This window comes from Borostomias antarcticus (assembly GCF_949987555.1).
Source record: "Borostomias antarcticus genome assembly, chromosome: 2".
NCBI classification, from domain to species: Eukaryota; Metazoa; Chordata; class Actinopteri; order Stomiiformes; family Stomiidae; genus Borostomias; species Borostomias antarcticus.
This window is the reverse complement of record NC_140235.1, coordinates 24573977-24589285: the sequence shown is the minus strand read 5'-3', so window position 1 is coordinate 24589285 and position 15309 is coordinate 24573977. Positions and strand designations below refer to the sequence as shown.

Here is a 15309-nt window from a genome sequence, read left to right as displayed (position 1 = left end):
TATATACAGTATATATAGCTGACAGCAGCTTTTAAACCAGAGAGGGAGAGATTTCTGGCTGACCTACCCGTTTCCTGGTCTTGTCCTTGAGGAAAGGTTTGATGATGGTGTACATGGCATGAATATACCACGGCTGGTTCACAAAATGGATGCCACCAAAGCGGGCAGGAAAACTGTCCTGTGGGGGGAGAGGAGGAGAGATACCAGTCAGGAGGAGTTCAGAGTGACCAGTGAGGGATGAGTTCAGAGATACCAGTCAGGATGAGTTTAGATACACCAGTCAGGATGAGTTCAGAGATACCAGTCACACACTCATTAAGAGAGTGAGAGAAAGAGAAAAGAGAGAGAGAGAGAGAGAGAGAGAGAGAGAGAGAGAGAGAGAGAGAGAGAAAGAGTGTGTATGTGTGTGCATGTGTTTCTGGGCTCACCTGCAGTCCCTCAATGGCCAGTTTGAGGATGTTGGGGGTGAGCTTGGAGGCCTGTTTGAAGGAGAAGTTACTCCAGTCAATGATGAGGATGAAGCCGTTGATCTGCAGCTCGGGGTTCTCTATCAGAACCTCCAGAGACAATAGGATGGCCCGCAGAATGTCTGTGAACGAGTTCCTAAACGGGGTGGAAAGAGAAGGGAGATAGAGAGAGAGAGAGAGAGAGAGAGAGACAGAGAGAGAGAGAGAGAGAGAGTTGTCAATAGAACTCCAATAATTATACTCAAAGATTCCTCTCTGTTCTCTCTAGGTTCTCTCCACATTCATGCCCCCCCCCCCCCCCACTCTCCTTACCTGCTCTGGTCCCAGTTGGAGGCAAACAGGATGAGTATCTTGCGTCCGTGCTGATCCGGCGTCTCCAGAACCCCTGGGAACCCGTCCATCAGCGCTCGCTTGATCCCCGGGTCATCCACCTTGAAGCTCTGGAACATGTCCAGGTTCTGCTGGCGGAACTGGAAGTACTGGGCCAGCAGCCGAAAGGTCTCCGCCTGGTTGAACTTCCTGGCGCGGAGGAAACGCAGGATGAAGTCGTCGTCGGTCCTCAGGAAGCCGATGTCGGGCCGCGTGACGATCATGTCGCGGACCTGCTGGATGTCCTGGTGGAGCGTGTCTGGGTTCTCGTTCAGCTCCAGGCGGGCTTTCTCCGTGGTGTCGGGGCTCAGCCCGGCGTGGAGGTGGGTCATCTCCACAACCTGCTCCGTCCTCCTCAGCTGTCTGAGGTCAAGCTCTCTCTGAGTCCGGGGCGAGAATGGTGAGGGGGGGGGGGGGGGGGGTTGGGGGTTTTATATCTAAGAGACAATCTTCGTTCCTGTCCTCCTCCTGTATATTGCTCTCATCACGGCGGGATGCCTGCTCCTCCCTGGCCCAGGGTCAGGGGTCAAGGAAGCTCCTCCTGTGATACAGTAGGCTAGAGGGAGAACAGAACAGAAGATGGTCCATACAGATTTGACAACACATCAAATTAGAGTGGACTTTTCCTTTAAACAATTAGAATGATTAATTTGTTTCAAAATGTAGTAGATAGCCTTTACTAAGAGACACTTATTTCGATAAATAAAGAATTTGAACAATACACATTGCATAGGCGTAGGCCTATTATACCTCAGAAGATAAGAAGATATAAGATATATAAGAACTTTAATGATCCCCGGAGGGGACATTTGAGTTGGCATGGCCAACCTACCTACATGAACAAACCTTTAATATAATGAATTGGTTATATAACAGAATGAATCTTAAATGTAACATTACTCAAACTTTAAACCAAAATTGAACAGGCCTACACCGCACAATTCAAACAAGAGCAGACACTTGAGATCTGGCACATTAGCGAGGCTGACGTAGCCAATGAAATATCGTTATTCCCTATAGACGAGGTAGCCCATGCTCGACCATTCTAAGGACAGAATCTCACTCTGATGGGTCTTTCTGACCTTTCCAGTCACTGCATCAATGTCTCTATTCATCCGAGACAATGAATATGATATCAAACAAACACCGGTCACCAGCAAAAATGCCTCCATATGATGTTCATAGATGAATTGCGTCAGATGAAATCCCACACGAACCACCACCACCACCTGCCACCCGCAACAAAACCTGTCTTATAGAAAATGAAAAATGGATGAATGTTTATGAAAAAGATGAATGTTTATGAATATAAATATAATATTCACATCCGCACCTATGTAGTCACGCCCTGGAGAAACCTGCTAGGTATTCCGACGAAGCGTCTGACCGCTCACCAGACATCGGCCTGTCATTTCACGTATGCTGCTGACCGTCGCATCCAGTAGAAGAAAAATCCCGTTATCACAATACAACTAAAATGATAAAACGAGTAACCATTGAAAGCGATCCCTTAATTCTTTACATTCAGTAGGTCATCTGCTCCGTGTCTGGTTCTCTCGTCTCATCAAGCCTGCCGGACGATGCTCTGACCCATAAACGGGACAGATTGGCAGCCATGCGCGGTGTAACTACTCCGGTGATGGTTGTATAGCTGCGCACCACCGCCGCGAGGGGGGTGAAGACGAGGCTGGATCACACAGAGGAGAGAGAGAGAAGAGAGGGGAGGAGAGAGCGGGGGAGAGAAGAGAGGTGGCCTAGAGGAGAGAGCAGTCCAGTGCTAATATAGAGGCGCACAGATGGATGGTGGAACACGCTACCCCGCGGTGATCACCGCAATGGAGCTCCACGTCACCTGCCCAGATAGCCAACGGTGCGTTAGAAATAGGCTTTTGTAGTAGGCTAGGCTATATAATCCAATAGTCTATTGCTTGAGATAATGGAATGTTTTTTTCTGAGGGGCGTGAAGCAAGAACAGTGCGCCCACTATATGTCCGATAGCCAATCCTACTGGTTACCTGTATAGCCTATACCATTAATCAGAATCAGATGTATTTTAGCCAAGTAGGTTTGCACCTACGATGAATTTGCCAAGGTCTGTTGGTTCATGACAATAATAATAGACTAGTAAACATAGTGCAATAACCCATTGTGTGGGCTAGTATTGTGTAGGCTATTGTGGTGCAAAGCTGGAATATGTAGGCTATGATAGTGTCCCATCATGAATATTTTGCCAGTAATATACAAATAATTCAAATAAGTGGTACAAAAACACTGGTTTCATTCATCATGTATTAACTCGTGTTCATGAACCTACCCTGAAGAGAAAGTGCCCAATATTATATCCCAATATTCTGCAATGTTTTTGTAAAATCTAGCCTAAATCCTAGATCAAGTCTTTGACTCAATACATTTAACAGTCAACAGCACTGACAGCCAATATTAATTAGACCATCACTATCTGCTTTCTCAAACCAACATTTCACCTTCACAAGCCAAATGGGGGAATAGATTAGTGTTTTTTGTGCGTGGCTGTAAGCCAGCGCATCATAGATAGTGTTTGTCGGGTTGTCACTCCCTCCCTCCCTCCCTCCCTCCCTCCCACCCTAACTCTGTTGAATGTTGACCTGCATTTCTCTGTTGGCACCACAAGAGGCAGTAGTCCCAGCACACCAAAATAAACAAGGACACCAAAATCAATCCACCGATCTGCACTGCACAAGTAGAGTAGCGTTGAAAGCATCAAACTCCCACCCAGGAGATCGGATTTCAAGGCTCCGGTAGGGAGGATTTGGGGAAACCACACCCACACCCTCTGCTAGCCTGGGGGTTTATACCCACACCCTCTGCTAGCCTGTGGGTTTATACCCACACCCTCTGCTAGCCTGGGGGTTTATTCCTATGTTTACTTTCGGCCTTTTCATCCCTACGGGAGAGATTCCATAGGAACAAAAACACTGACATCCTGAAGTTTCAAGTTCCTGGGTAGTGTAGTGGTTTAAGCGTCCCATGCGGGAGATCAGGGTTCGATCCCTGGTTGAGGACGAACCTGTTTGATTCCTAACTTTAGCCACAACCTTTCTTCCTGTCCTCTCCTGTCCTCTCTAAAAATGTGGTTACCTGGTGGTGCTATGTCAGTTATTGAATTTATGTGCAGTAATTGAACATTTGAAATACTCCTGTTTTGAAATTATACCTACAGTATAGGTGTCTCAGTAATTACCCATTATATATTAGGCTATACTTTGCATGTATTTACCAGATAAATGTTTAATAATTGGGGGGCTATGAAAGGAAGGGTTACCCAAAAAATGTTCAGAGTAAGTTAATTTAGCAATATAAATCCATAAACCTAGGGCCAATGGGCCTAGGATATAGACAATAAACTACCGGTGGAATGGTGGTGAAGCAATAGCGGGAGTATTTCGGATTACTAGCAGACCGCTGTCACTGATGCTAATAATCTGCCAGAGGTCCGCTTGCCATTCGATGTGCAAATGGCCAGGAACCCGCCAACGGATTTGGCCGGAGGTCCGCCAGCTCGTCCATCGGGGACCCGCTGTAGGTCCGCTAGCCTTGGTTTATTCCTTACCTTTGTCCAGAAACAGAAGTTGAACCAATTGCAGAAAAATAGCTAACGTTAAAGGAATCATCAGTGTAACTGCTTTAGCCACTGACCGCTACCATTAATGTTATGGAAGCTGCCGCTAGTTGTTGTGAGCTCATGAGCTAACTGGCTATCCCGCTCTTATTGTGCTGGATTAGCATTGGAACTGATGTATCCAGGCGACAAGACCTATCTTAATTTATCAGACTGTATTTAATGTCATTTCAATTCACAGCTATTTCAGTGGCATGACTAGCTTCCGTCCTACCAGTCCTGAACAGAAACAAGCCAGCCACGCAGATAAGCCAGGCTGGACCTGGCCTGGTTTTTCAGACACCTTTATAGGGGGATATGATGAACTCAACCTGGCAACACTTGCCCACAAGCGTTTCTTCTGTCTCTCTCTCTCTCTCTCTCTGGACGACGAACAGTGAAGACTAATCTGCCTCTACCTCGTTTAGACATTTTTAAAATATAATAAAAATTATATTTTGTTAAAACAGTTACCAGAATAAACTTTGTACTTTTATCCTAAGGGTTTCTTATAACTGTCGCTCACTCGTAATATAGCTAACTATTAGAAACCCCTCTTGGCTCACGTTAACGCTAGCAGGCAATCATTCATTACTTCACGCGACACCGACTGTATATTACTGTAACTAATCATGGATCAAGTCGGCGTAACTGCAGGACCAAAGGTGGGTAACGTTACGTCAGATCATGGCTGGATAGATCGTTTTTGGCTTGTGAGCTAACGTTAGCTATCCGATCGACTATGTAACAAAGCAGCTGGTGTGACCCTGCCCTAGTAGCTAGCCTAACGTTAGCTAGCTCGCTAAACATAGAGTGGTCAGTTGCGACCAAGCCATAAAAGGCTTTGCCTTTTCTGGGACGACGACTAGCGTGACATAATAAGCACAAGCAGTCTCCTGTCTTTTTGCTATGTAGCTACTAGCTGGCTAACGTTAGCTAGTAATGATTTTGTTAAGTTAACGTTAGCTACTATTGTAGCCAACTAGCTACCTATCTAGCTAGTGCTACTAGCTAACGTTATCTAACGTTAGTGGACTATGGCATGAGCGTGACTAATACGGAGAGATGTCTGGACCTGTCTGAGGTGTGACATTATTGTCATGCATGTCCCTAAGTAGCTGGTTCCCCTCTTTAGACACGGTTTACTTGTTTCATGTCTCGGTGCCAGACCAGAATCGGTCGAGTGGGCGGATTTAAAGGTCTGGACCCAGGCACATGTGTATGTAATGGGATTAGTTAAGATTCTGAGAACTGACCAGTGTTTAATGAATATGAGTCTGATGCGACTGGTCCACAGAGCCCGTGGGGATCTGCCCCCCCTGCTGCTCCCACTTGCTCATTGGCTGAGGTGATGAGCGAGCAACTGGCCAAACAACTGGAAGATGAGAACTACGGAGCTCCAGAGTTCCCCGAGTGAGTAGTCTCTATCTATCTATCTATCTATCTGTCTGTCTGTCTAAACTATATCTATCTATCTATAGAACCTCTCATCCTTTTCAACTTGACGCTTCTTGTAGAGCTGGTTCCATACAGTTCTACTCTAGATCTGACTGAAAGCATGCAGAGGTATAAGCAACCTCTCTCTCTCTCTCTCTCTCTCTCTCTCTCTCTCTCTCTCTCTCTCTCTCTCTTTCTTTCTCTCTCTCTCTCACACACTCAATTCAATTCAGATACTTTAATGGCTCGGGAAACATTCCAAAGCAAGTGTGAAATAAAGTGCTTATATTGAAAGATATACAAGTACTAGAATAAGGAAACGTGGAATTAGAGGTATGTATGTACTGTATATACAGATAAGTAAAGATAACTTTAACACCTCCCCCCCCCTCTCCCCCAGTCTTGGGGCAGACCTGCTGGACAGTGAGCAGCCGGAAACAGACAGTGACCTCATGTTGGCCCAGATGCTGCAGATGCAGTACGACCGGGAGTTTGACACCCAGCTCCGCCGAGAGGAGAAGAAGTTCAACGGAGACAGCAAAGGTATCCCTTTTGCTAGGGATGGGATGGTACCATTTTTTTCAGACCAAGTACGAGTACGCGCTTTTGTGCACTTGCCCATACCGAGTACAGATATGAGTACAGCAATTTTCAACTACCACACTCATGCCCGGAATATCAGTAGCTAAGTAGCTATAAACCAGCCAAGTGTAATATCAGATTTTAACTATGCTAGCTAAATAGAAAGCTTAGCTATTAGATAGGACAGGGCTGTCAACTTACACAGGTTTGATTCAGTGAATCACTCAAACTAACAATGCTGGTTTCCAGGAGGCTAATGTTGTAACATAAGCTAACGTTAACTAGCTAGCTAGCTGAATTTAGGCTATATAAGCGTTATATTGCACCTTTTATCACTAACCTGTTTTCTAACTTGCAATAATGTTAAGATATTCATTCATTCAAGAAGCATTTGAGCTATTCCTAAATCAGAAGAGACATCTGTCTGTCTCTCCCTCGCTCTTGGAGCAGGTATTGCTCCACACACACACACACACACACACACACACACACACACACACACACACCTGCTCTGAGAGATGGAGAGAATGAGTCTTGCATGGGAGGAAACGAGGAATAATTTCAATCATGCTGATTCCATTGCTGAAATACGCGTTCTGTTGCGCTTTCGCAAGTCACTCAGTGTAACATTAAGATGATGTTGGTACCAGTTTGGACGTATTGGGACATTCTTACCAGTACGAGTACATGAGCGCAGTATCGGCCCTGCTACTGATACCAGTATCGATATCAGTGCAGCCCTACCTGTTACCTCACCTGTACTGGGAGGGTCTACTGGAATGTGCTCCTGTGTGATGGGTCAATATTACCTGACTTCATTATCTAGCTACATTAGAGAGCTAACACAGTTGTGTGCTTGGGAATTGGAGTCTTCCAATCCAAGCTGGCTTGTGGACAGTGTATTTGAAACCGGGCACGGTGATGTTGGGTGTGTGTGGTTTCAGTGTCATTGTTGATGTGTGTGGTTCCAGTGTCCATCTCGTTTGAGAACTACCGCATGGTCCACCCCTACGAGGACAGCGACAGCTCTGAGGACGAGGTGGACTGGCAGGACACTCCCAATGACCCCTACAGAGCTGGTAAGTTTCCGTCTCGCTCACTCATGCACGCACACACATACACTCGCTCGCGCTTTCTATCAAACACAAACACACACACACAATCCTGTTCTTCCGCTGCCCACCTCCAGACAAGCCCCAGTCCCTTCCCAGGAAAGGCTTCACAGGAAAGGGGAAGAACATCACCACCAAGCACGATGAGGTCATGTGTGGCAGGAAGAACACCGCTCGCATGGACAACGTAAGATACCACAAGGATCAACCACTGTTTATTTGCAATCAAATGAGTGTATCCTGTAGTCGAGACCAGATTCCCTATGTTGTGTGTTTCTGATCCTAATATCCCTTTCTGTGTCTGTGTCTGTGTGTGTGTGTGTGTGTGTGTTTCAGTTTGCTCCGGAGGTGCACGTGGGGGATGGCCTGGGGATGGATCTGAAGCTGTCCAACAAGGTGTACAACATCCTGAAGCAGCACTGCTACAGCGAGCAGAGACGCAGCGCACGCCTTCACGAGAAGAAGGAGCACTCCACCTCAGTGAGTACAGACAGACAGACAGACACTCCACCTCAGTGAGTACAGACAGACAGACAGACACTCCACCTCAGTGAGTACAGACAGACAGACACTCCACCTCAGTGAGTACAGACAGACAGACACTCCACCTCAGTGAGTACAGACAGACAGACAGACTAGGGATGTAACAGTATGAACATTTCATATCGTGATCATAGTGACCAAAATGACCATGGTCAGTATTATCACAGTATTGTTAAAATGTGCTGAAAATATTAAAAAAGTACTGACACACACTGAAATCATTATCATCATTATTCTTTCTCAATCATTTACACAATCATTTACGCAATCATCCACAGGCACACTCACACACACACACACGCACACACACACTTAGGGCCAAATCCACAAAAGGATTGTGCGGCTTTTGCAGCGGCAAAACCCGTGCAAATGGGACAAAAAATAGCATTCAATCCACAAAGCACATGCAAAGTGTGAAAAGTATTACAAATTGCACCGACAAGCAAATAGCTCATTCAAATGTATGTAAATTAGGTACTTCCGTGCAAAATTGCCCCAAATAACCGTTTGGTCTGATCCACAAAGACCATGTGCTAAGTGCCACACACGGTTAGAGAGGTGCAAATACCCCTTTTGAAAAGCTGGTATTAACTGCAGCAGTCAGCGCGCACTCTCTCCTTCTGTCTCTCCTCAGAACTTGTGAAGTTTGAATGATATTGAATTGATATGGGATGATATTAAGGGCAAAATATATATAGAGGGGGGTTTAAAAATAAGTTAAATGAGCTGCGATGCACAGAAACAAACAGAACTGATATTTTCTGCAAAAAAGTGTGGTCTGTCGTTTTCATTACGAGCCAATCTGTGTCCTGAAATATGGAGAAAAACGAAAGATCCGACTATATCCAAGATCTTGTATCTATATACAAGAACAAATTGCATTCAGCTGGTGGTAAGTGCAACACATATAAGGGGCTGACATGCCCGGGCTCTCCAGGGATCGTGGCAGCAGTTATTGTAGCCAGACGAAGGCACCGTCATGCCAGGCGTGTGCAAGAACGCTTAAATGGCTAATTGCAATCATGGGCGCAAATTGCACACAGTTGGCAAATTTGTGGTCGTGTTTGTCTGGGCATATCATTAGAGCAAAATCTTTTATGGATATTGTGCTAAACTGGAGCAGATTGCCATTGCAATTGCTGTGCAAAATATCGAACTATTAGCAGGAGCAATCCACTCTTTGTGGATTTGAGCCTTAGTCCTCTAAGAAGGCAGAAACATCTTTGCAGCTCTGTCTTCCGCTGTACTTGCAAAACAACAACAAATCCAAGTTGACGTCAGACAGTATTTACCGTGGTTTCAAGTGTGGTAATCAAACACGGTTTTGTTGATTTTGAAACGTTAGTACTAACTCTGCCATTTTTACCGTAGTTTACTGTGAAACCGGTAACCGTTTTATCTCTAAGACAGACACACACAGACAGATAGACACAGACAGACAGACGCACAGACAGACAGACGCACAGACAGACAGACGCACAGACAGACAGACACACAAACAGACAGACAGACAGACAGACAGACACAGACAGACACACAGACACACACACACAGACAGACAGACAGTAGAAGGATAGAGAGAGGCACAAGCACTCAGTCTGCCCAGTTCTCTCTGTAAGGCCTCTACTGTAGCTGTAAGGTCTCTACTGTAGCTGGTGATGTTTTTTCCCTGTATAAAGAGAGAATGTACCCTTTCACAATATCCTCCCGATCCCACTTTGAATTCTCTTTCTGTGTCTGTCTTTTTCTCCCTCCCTCCCTCCCTCCTCTCCCTCCTCTCCCTCCCTCCCTCCTCTCCCTCCTTCCACTCCCCCAGGAGCAAGCGGTGGACCCTAAGACCCGTCTGCTGATGTACAAGATGGTGAACGCCGGCGTGCTGGAGAACATCAACGGCTGCATCAGTACCGGGAAGGAGGCTGTGGTCTTCCACGCTGACGGGGGGAGGTGAGAGGAGGGGAGGAGAGGGAGGGAGAGGAGAGGGAAGTAGAGAGAGAGGGAGGGAGAGCGAGAGGGAGGGAGAGGAGAGGGAAGTAGAGAGAGAGGGAGGGAGAGGAGAGGGAAGTAGAGAGAGAGGGAGGGAGAGGAGAGGGAAGTAGAGAGAGAGGGAAGTAGAGAGAGAGGGAGAGGTTGAGGAAGGAGCGAAGGAAAGGGAGTGTTATGACGGTGACATACCAAAAGCTGCCAGGCTGGTCAAAGGTGACTTTAAGGAGGTTGCCTGTAGTCATGAGTCATCAGTGAGTTGATGTTTTTTTTGTGCTGTCCTGTGGAAACCCCTGACCCTCCCCAGTATGGAGGAGAAGCCGGTCCCAGAGGAGTGCGTGCTGAAAGTGTTCAAGACCACCCTGAACGAGTTCAAGAACAGGGACAAGTACATCAAGGATGACTACCGCTTCAAGGACCGCTTCAGCAAGCTCAACCCCCGCAAGGTCATCCGCCTCTGGGCTGAGAAGGAGATGCACAACCTGGTCAGGTTAGTGAATGACTGGAGGGGGAGGTATGTTGGGGGTCTTATGTTTCTATGTGCTGCAACAAGTGAATTTCCCCATTGGGGATTATTATTGGTGTAACCAGGGCTATAAATGAAGGTGGCTGTAGAATCCTAAATTATATCTAAAACTAATATTGTCTATATTAAACTAACTAAACTAATCTAAGGGGCTGACCACCATCACAAGGGCCCTTAATCTCATCAATTAAGTGTGGACAATGATAACCATTTTAACAATAAAAACTTTAATACACCAGATAATAAACACAATAATAATCAGTCATATTCAAATATCCTATGCTAAAATTTCCTATAACTAAACCTAAGTAATTCCTATTCTAAATCCTAAGCTATGGTACCAGTTAGGGTTGCAAATTTCATTAATCGATAACCATAACAAACGATAGTTGATTAATTGATAATGTCTTGTGCCGGACTGCGCTTTGCTCGCTTCATTTTTTCGTCTTCCGCTGTGTCGTTGAAATTTCCCGGCATCCCAATTAGCCTACACTACGTGGTGTGGCGCCCTCATGTGCATTCAGACCCTAAATCATGATTACATTTCATGCAACTCCCATTGATAACATTCATTCCCCCCAAAAAAGTTCAGTTCCAATCGAGTAACCAAATCTTACTTGAGTAAATACTTATCTGCAATTAATCGATAGTCCATTAACTATTAACTTCTCTAGTACCAGTTGGTTGACTTGTTGTAGGGAGAGTCTGAATGCAGGGGTGATGACAGGTTGAAGCAAGGGTGATGACAGGTTGAAGCAAGGGTGATGACAGGTTGAAGCAAGGGTGATGACAGGTTGAAGCAGGGGTGATGACAGGTTGAAGCAAGGGTGATGACAGGTTGAAGCAAGGGTGATGACAGGTTGAAGCAGGGGTGATGACAAGTTGAAGCAGGGGTGATGACAGGTTGATCCAGAGGTGATGACAGGTTGATGCAGGGGTGATGACAGGTTGATGCAGGGGTAATGACAGGTTGATGCAGGGGTGATGACAGGTTGATGCAGGGGTAATGACAGGTTGATGCAGGGGTGATGACAGGTTGATCCAGGGGTGATGACCGGTTGATCCAGGGGTGATGACAGGTTGATGCAGGGGTAATGACCGGTTAATTGGTGGTCTCAGTGCACTCTTGTGCTCGGTCTCAGCGGAAGAATGGGGATCAGTGATATCCTCTTCGTCACGTTGGCTGCTCTATTGGATGATGAAACCCACGAGATGGTCCAGAATGACCGTCTCTCCGAAGCTGGGTCCAAGTCCACTGTTTGCACGTTGAATTACGTCCTCTTTGCCAGCACAATAAGCTAACGTCTCTCAGCTCAAATACACGGCAAATCCACGTTGGCTAATTAGCTATGTCAGGATCCCTGCAAAGTGCTTTCTTTGCTCTTAACTCACTTCAAATTTCTGTTACTGTAAGCAACTCCTAACCGTCTTCTGAAGGTTCTAGCTTCTGGTTCCGAGTGCCTTCTGTGTAGTCAAGTTTGAATATCTTAACTTGCTGCACAGATGTTTCATGTAAGACTTTGAACATCTTCATCTGATCTCTAATCTCTTCCTCTCCTCCTCCTCCTCCTCCTCCTCCTCCTCCTCCTCTGCAGGATGAAGAAGGCTAACATCCCTTGCCCCGAGGTGGTGGTTCTGAAGAAGCACATCCTGGTCATGTCCTTCATAGGGAAGGACCATGTCCCTGCTCCCAAGCTGAAGGAGGCCATGCTGGGATCAGAGGACATGAAGAGCGCCTACTACCAGGTTCTCCACGTGAGTCTGCCGCAGGAGGATGACAGGGAGGGGGAGAAACGGCTGAGAAAAAGAGAACTCATGAATTGTTGGTCCTGAGTATTCAGCTCAGGACATTAATTCTCTAGACCTGGATTTTTGTAATATGCCTTGAATCTTTCTCTCACTCCCTGCCCTTTGCGTCCATCCCTGTCTCTCTCTCTCTCTCTCTCTCTCTCTCTCTCTCTCTCCCTTCCTCTTGGCCCTCTCCTCCCTCTGTCTCTCCCTCTCTCTCTCTCTCCAGTTGATGCAGCAGCTGTATCGTGAGTGCAACCTGGTCCACGCTGACCTAAGTGAATACAACATGCTATGGCATGATGGGAAGGTAGGCTCCTCCATCCCTCCGCTCTACCCAACCGTCACATCCACACGTTCATCCATCCATCACTCACCCACTGAATCACCGCGCAGCCATCCATCCTTTCATCCGTTCATCTCTCCATCCCCTCATCCCGCCATCCCTCCTGCATCTCTCCATCCATTGTCTGTTGATGGATCAGTGTGCAGAGCTGGGGTCTGGTGACTCTCCTGTCTGTGCCCCACAGGGATTTTTAAAGTATCTTATCTTATACTAAAGCAGCGCATCTGTCTGTGTGTTTCAGGTGTGGCTGATAGATGTGAGCCAGTCCATCGAGCCCACCCACCCTCACGGTCTGGAGTTTCTCTTCAGAGACTGCAGGAACGTGGCAACGGTGAGACGCAAGTGTATTCAGCACTGTGCTACCTGCAGCTAGCAAGCTAGCACCCAGCTATACAGATTAGTGTGTTAGCCTACCTGCAGCTAGCAAGCTAGCACCCAGCTATACAGAGCAGTGTGTTAGCCTACCTGCTGCTAGCTAGTGCACACATCACCTCCAACTATGTCAAGCCCATTTGACAGGAATAGATAGAAAATGCCATTGATGTCAGTACATCAAATGAAAACATAATTCCTTTGTGTGCTAGTATGAGCTCTGTCAAGCTGCTGCTTGTTGATAGGGTTGTTTTATCACTGCTCCCCAGTTCTTCCGGAAGGCCGGGGTTAGTGAGGCCATGAACGTGCACGAGCTGTTCAACGCTGTGTCAGGGCTGGAGATCGCCGGGGACAACGAGGCTGACTTCCTGGCCCAGGTATGTAGGACAGACGGGAGAAGTGATCCTAGTCCACCCTGACTTCCTTTAGGCCGTAACCGCCGGGTACCTGTGCTGGGTTGTGGACCCTCAAGGCTCTCCCAGAGTTACACACAGCCTAGTCTGGAGTAAAACGCCCAAAAACATGGGCATAGGGGCGGAGCCAACGCCTACCTTACAAATCCAGCTCCATATGAACATATTTCACCCTCGAACGTAATATGTATAGTCAGGACTAAATGAAAAACGAAGCCCAGAAAAGAAAACTGTAAGTCGATGAAGTGAGTTAACATGGAAGAAAATCCAAGTATCCTGAATTGAACTTTGCGCCAGAAATAATACCGACAGCTCACACGAATGTAGGACTCGTTAGCAATACTTGAAAAGTGGAAAGCTGCGGTCAGTGACCTACAGTATCAGGCCAAATCAGCCACCCCGTACAGCCCACTATCTGCGCTGGCCAATCATCATCTGCTCACAAAATCCAAGAGTCTTCCCATTGGTTCCACGAATATCATTGTTTTTTCACAGAAGTTCTCACCGCAGCGAGAGCTTCTGGGTACTCGGTTACATACAGCCAAGTTTAAAGTTCAAGTTTGTAATATGTACACGATGCAATGTACAATTAAATGCTTAATTTACAACAGGCTCAACGCACAACAGGCGCAGGCAATAGGCGTGTCTATATTTTGGATTGGCTTCACTTTATTGTTGAAATAAAATAATAGTAGATGTGTCTTTGAATGTACCAGTAGCATGTTCCTCTCTTTCAGATTGAGTCTCTGGAGAAGATGAATGAGGACCATGTCCAGAAGAGAGGGAGAAAGACATTACCCCCGACGGCCAGCGACGGAGGACCACCCCTCTTATGCGACGAGGACGACTAGTGAACGCGCCGCCACCCTCATCACCATGACGACTGCTCTGTGGAACCCTGAGGGGATTACTGATTGAGGAGAGAGAAGGAGGAGGGTCTAGCGGCCAGCCAACCCCTGGGCCTCTCATCAGGAGGCGGGCGAGGGCAAAGTGGATAGGAAGTCAGAGGTTAAGGGTTAGAGGGTTTAAGGTCAGATTAGATCAGAACCTGATCGGGAGGGGGGGTGCGCCTCCCACTCTGGGCTAAGAGACCTCTCTTAAACACCTCTGTAAGTCCTCTTATCCATCCTTCCATCTGTCTATCTGTCTCCCTCCATCACTACATATCAATGAACCGACTGTTGGAGGGAAGGAGTGAATGAATGATAGATACGGATGCAAGCAACAATTAAATTAAACTGCTTTTATAAATGAGTGTATTCAGTAAACCAGCATTTGTATCATTATTAGGAGAACCCTCCGTGTTCTATGATGATTGAGCTAAAACGAGAGAGGGGGGAAAAAGACATTATGACGAGCATCGGATGAGTGTTAGTCATCCACCATTTTAAGAGCTGTGTCCTACTCCTGAGCATGTTTTTAATGAGGAAATGGTGCTGAGTTGTTCTTAGACAGGATCATTTCCATGGGATGTTGGGAGGTGTGGCGTCTGTGTGCTGATCTATGTAACCTCAACAATGCTAATATTATAAAAATAAAAAGGAGGGAAAAGCAAAGTTGTTTTCTGTATTTCTTCCTTGCTCTGTAGCAGAGACATGGCCCTTAGCAGTTGAGTTTTGCTGTTAATTGAATTATCATTTCAAACTGAAACTTATGTACACACAGAGTTGTCATGCAATTCCAGTTTATCTGCAGATGTTGTTTTGGCACATTACACATATATTCCATCATAATAAA

The 15309-nt window shown here is 46.4% G+C and overlaps 2 protein-coding genes across 3 annotated transcripts in view; one reads left to right on the top strand and one right to left on the bottom strand.

The window, feature by feature from the left end:
* The window catches only part of LOC311326620 (clavesin-1-like), a gene marked incomplete at both ends in the record, with an annotated part of 6020 nt that extends 4852 nt beyond the window's left edge, over positions 1–1168 (bottom strand). For both annotated transcript variants that reach the window (XM_084459555.1, XM_084459556.1), the window contains 3 exons: positions 68–178; positions 429–603; positions 780–1168. In XM_084459555.1, coding sequence (XP_084315681.1) covers positions 68–178; positions 429–603; positions 780–1168 — 675 coding nt within the window. The remainder of the gene's footprint in view (positions 1–67; positions 179–428; positions 604–779) is intronic.
* Positions 1169–4867: 3699 nt separating this feature from the next.
* On the top strand, positions 4868–15110 carry riok3 (RIO kinase 3 (yeast)). The gene is made up of 13 exons (XM_084455863.1): positions 4868–5138; positions 5771–5886; positions 6311–6453; positions 7464–7571; positions 7682–7791; positions 7941–8084; positions 9964–10091; positions 10435–10617; positions 12249–12408; positions 12671–12751; positions 13029–13118; positions 13429–13536; positions 14310–15110. The coding sequence occupies exons 1-13, from the start codon at positions 5106–5108 to the stop codon at positions 14421–14423; spliced, it is 1518 nt and encodes a 505-aa protein (XP_084311989.1). The 5' UTR covers positions 4868–5105; the 3' UTR covers positions 14424–15110.
* The last annotated feature ends 199 nt before the right edge of the window (positions 15111–15309 follow it).

Excerpts from the sequence above, each read along its gene's own strand:
- riok3 (XM_084455863.1), top strand. The coding sequence starts at position 5,106 with ATGGATCAAGTCGGCGTAACTGCAGGACCAAAG. Across the intron at positions 10,618-12,248 it reads GAGATGCACAACCTGGTCAG|GATGAAGAAGGCTAACATCC; the intron begins GTTAGTGAATGA and ends CCTCCTCTGCAG. Across the intron at positions 13,119-13,428 it reads ACTGCAGGAACGTGGCAACG|TTCTTCCGGAAGGCCGGGGT; the intron begins GTGAGACGCAAG and ends ACTGCTCCCCAG.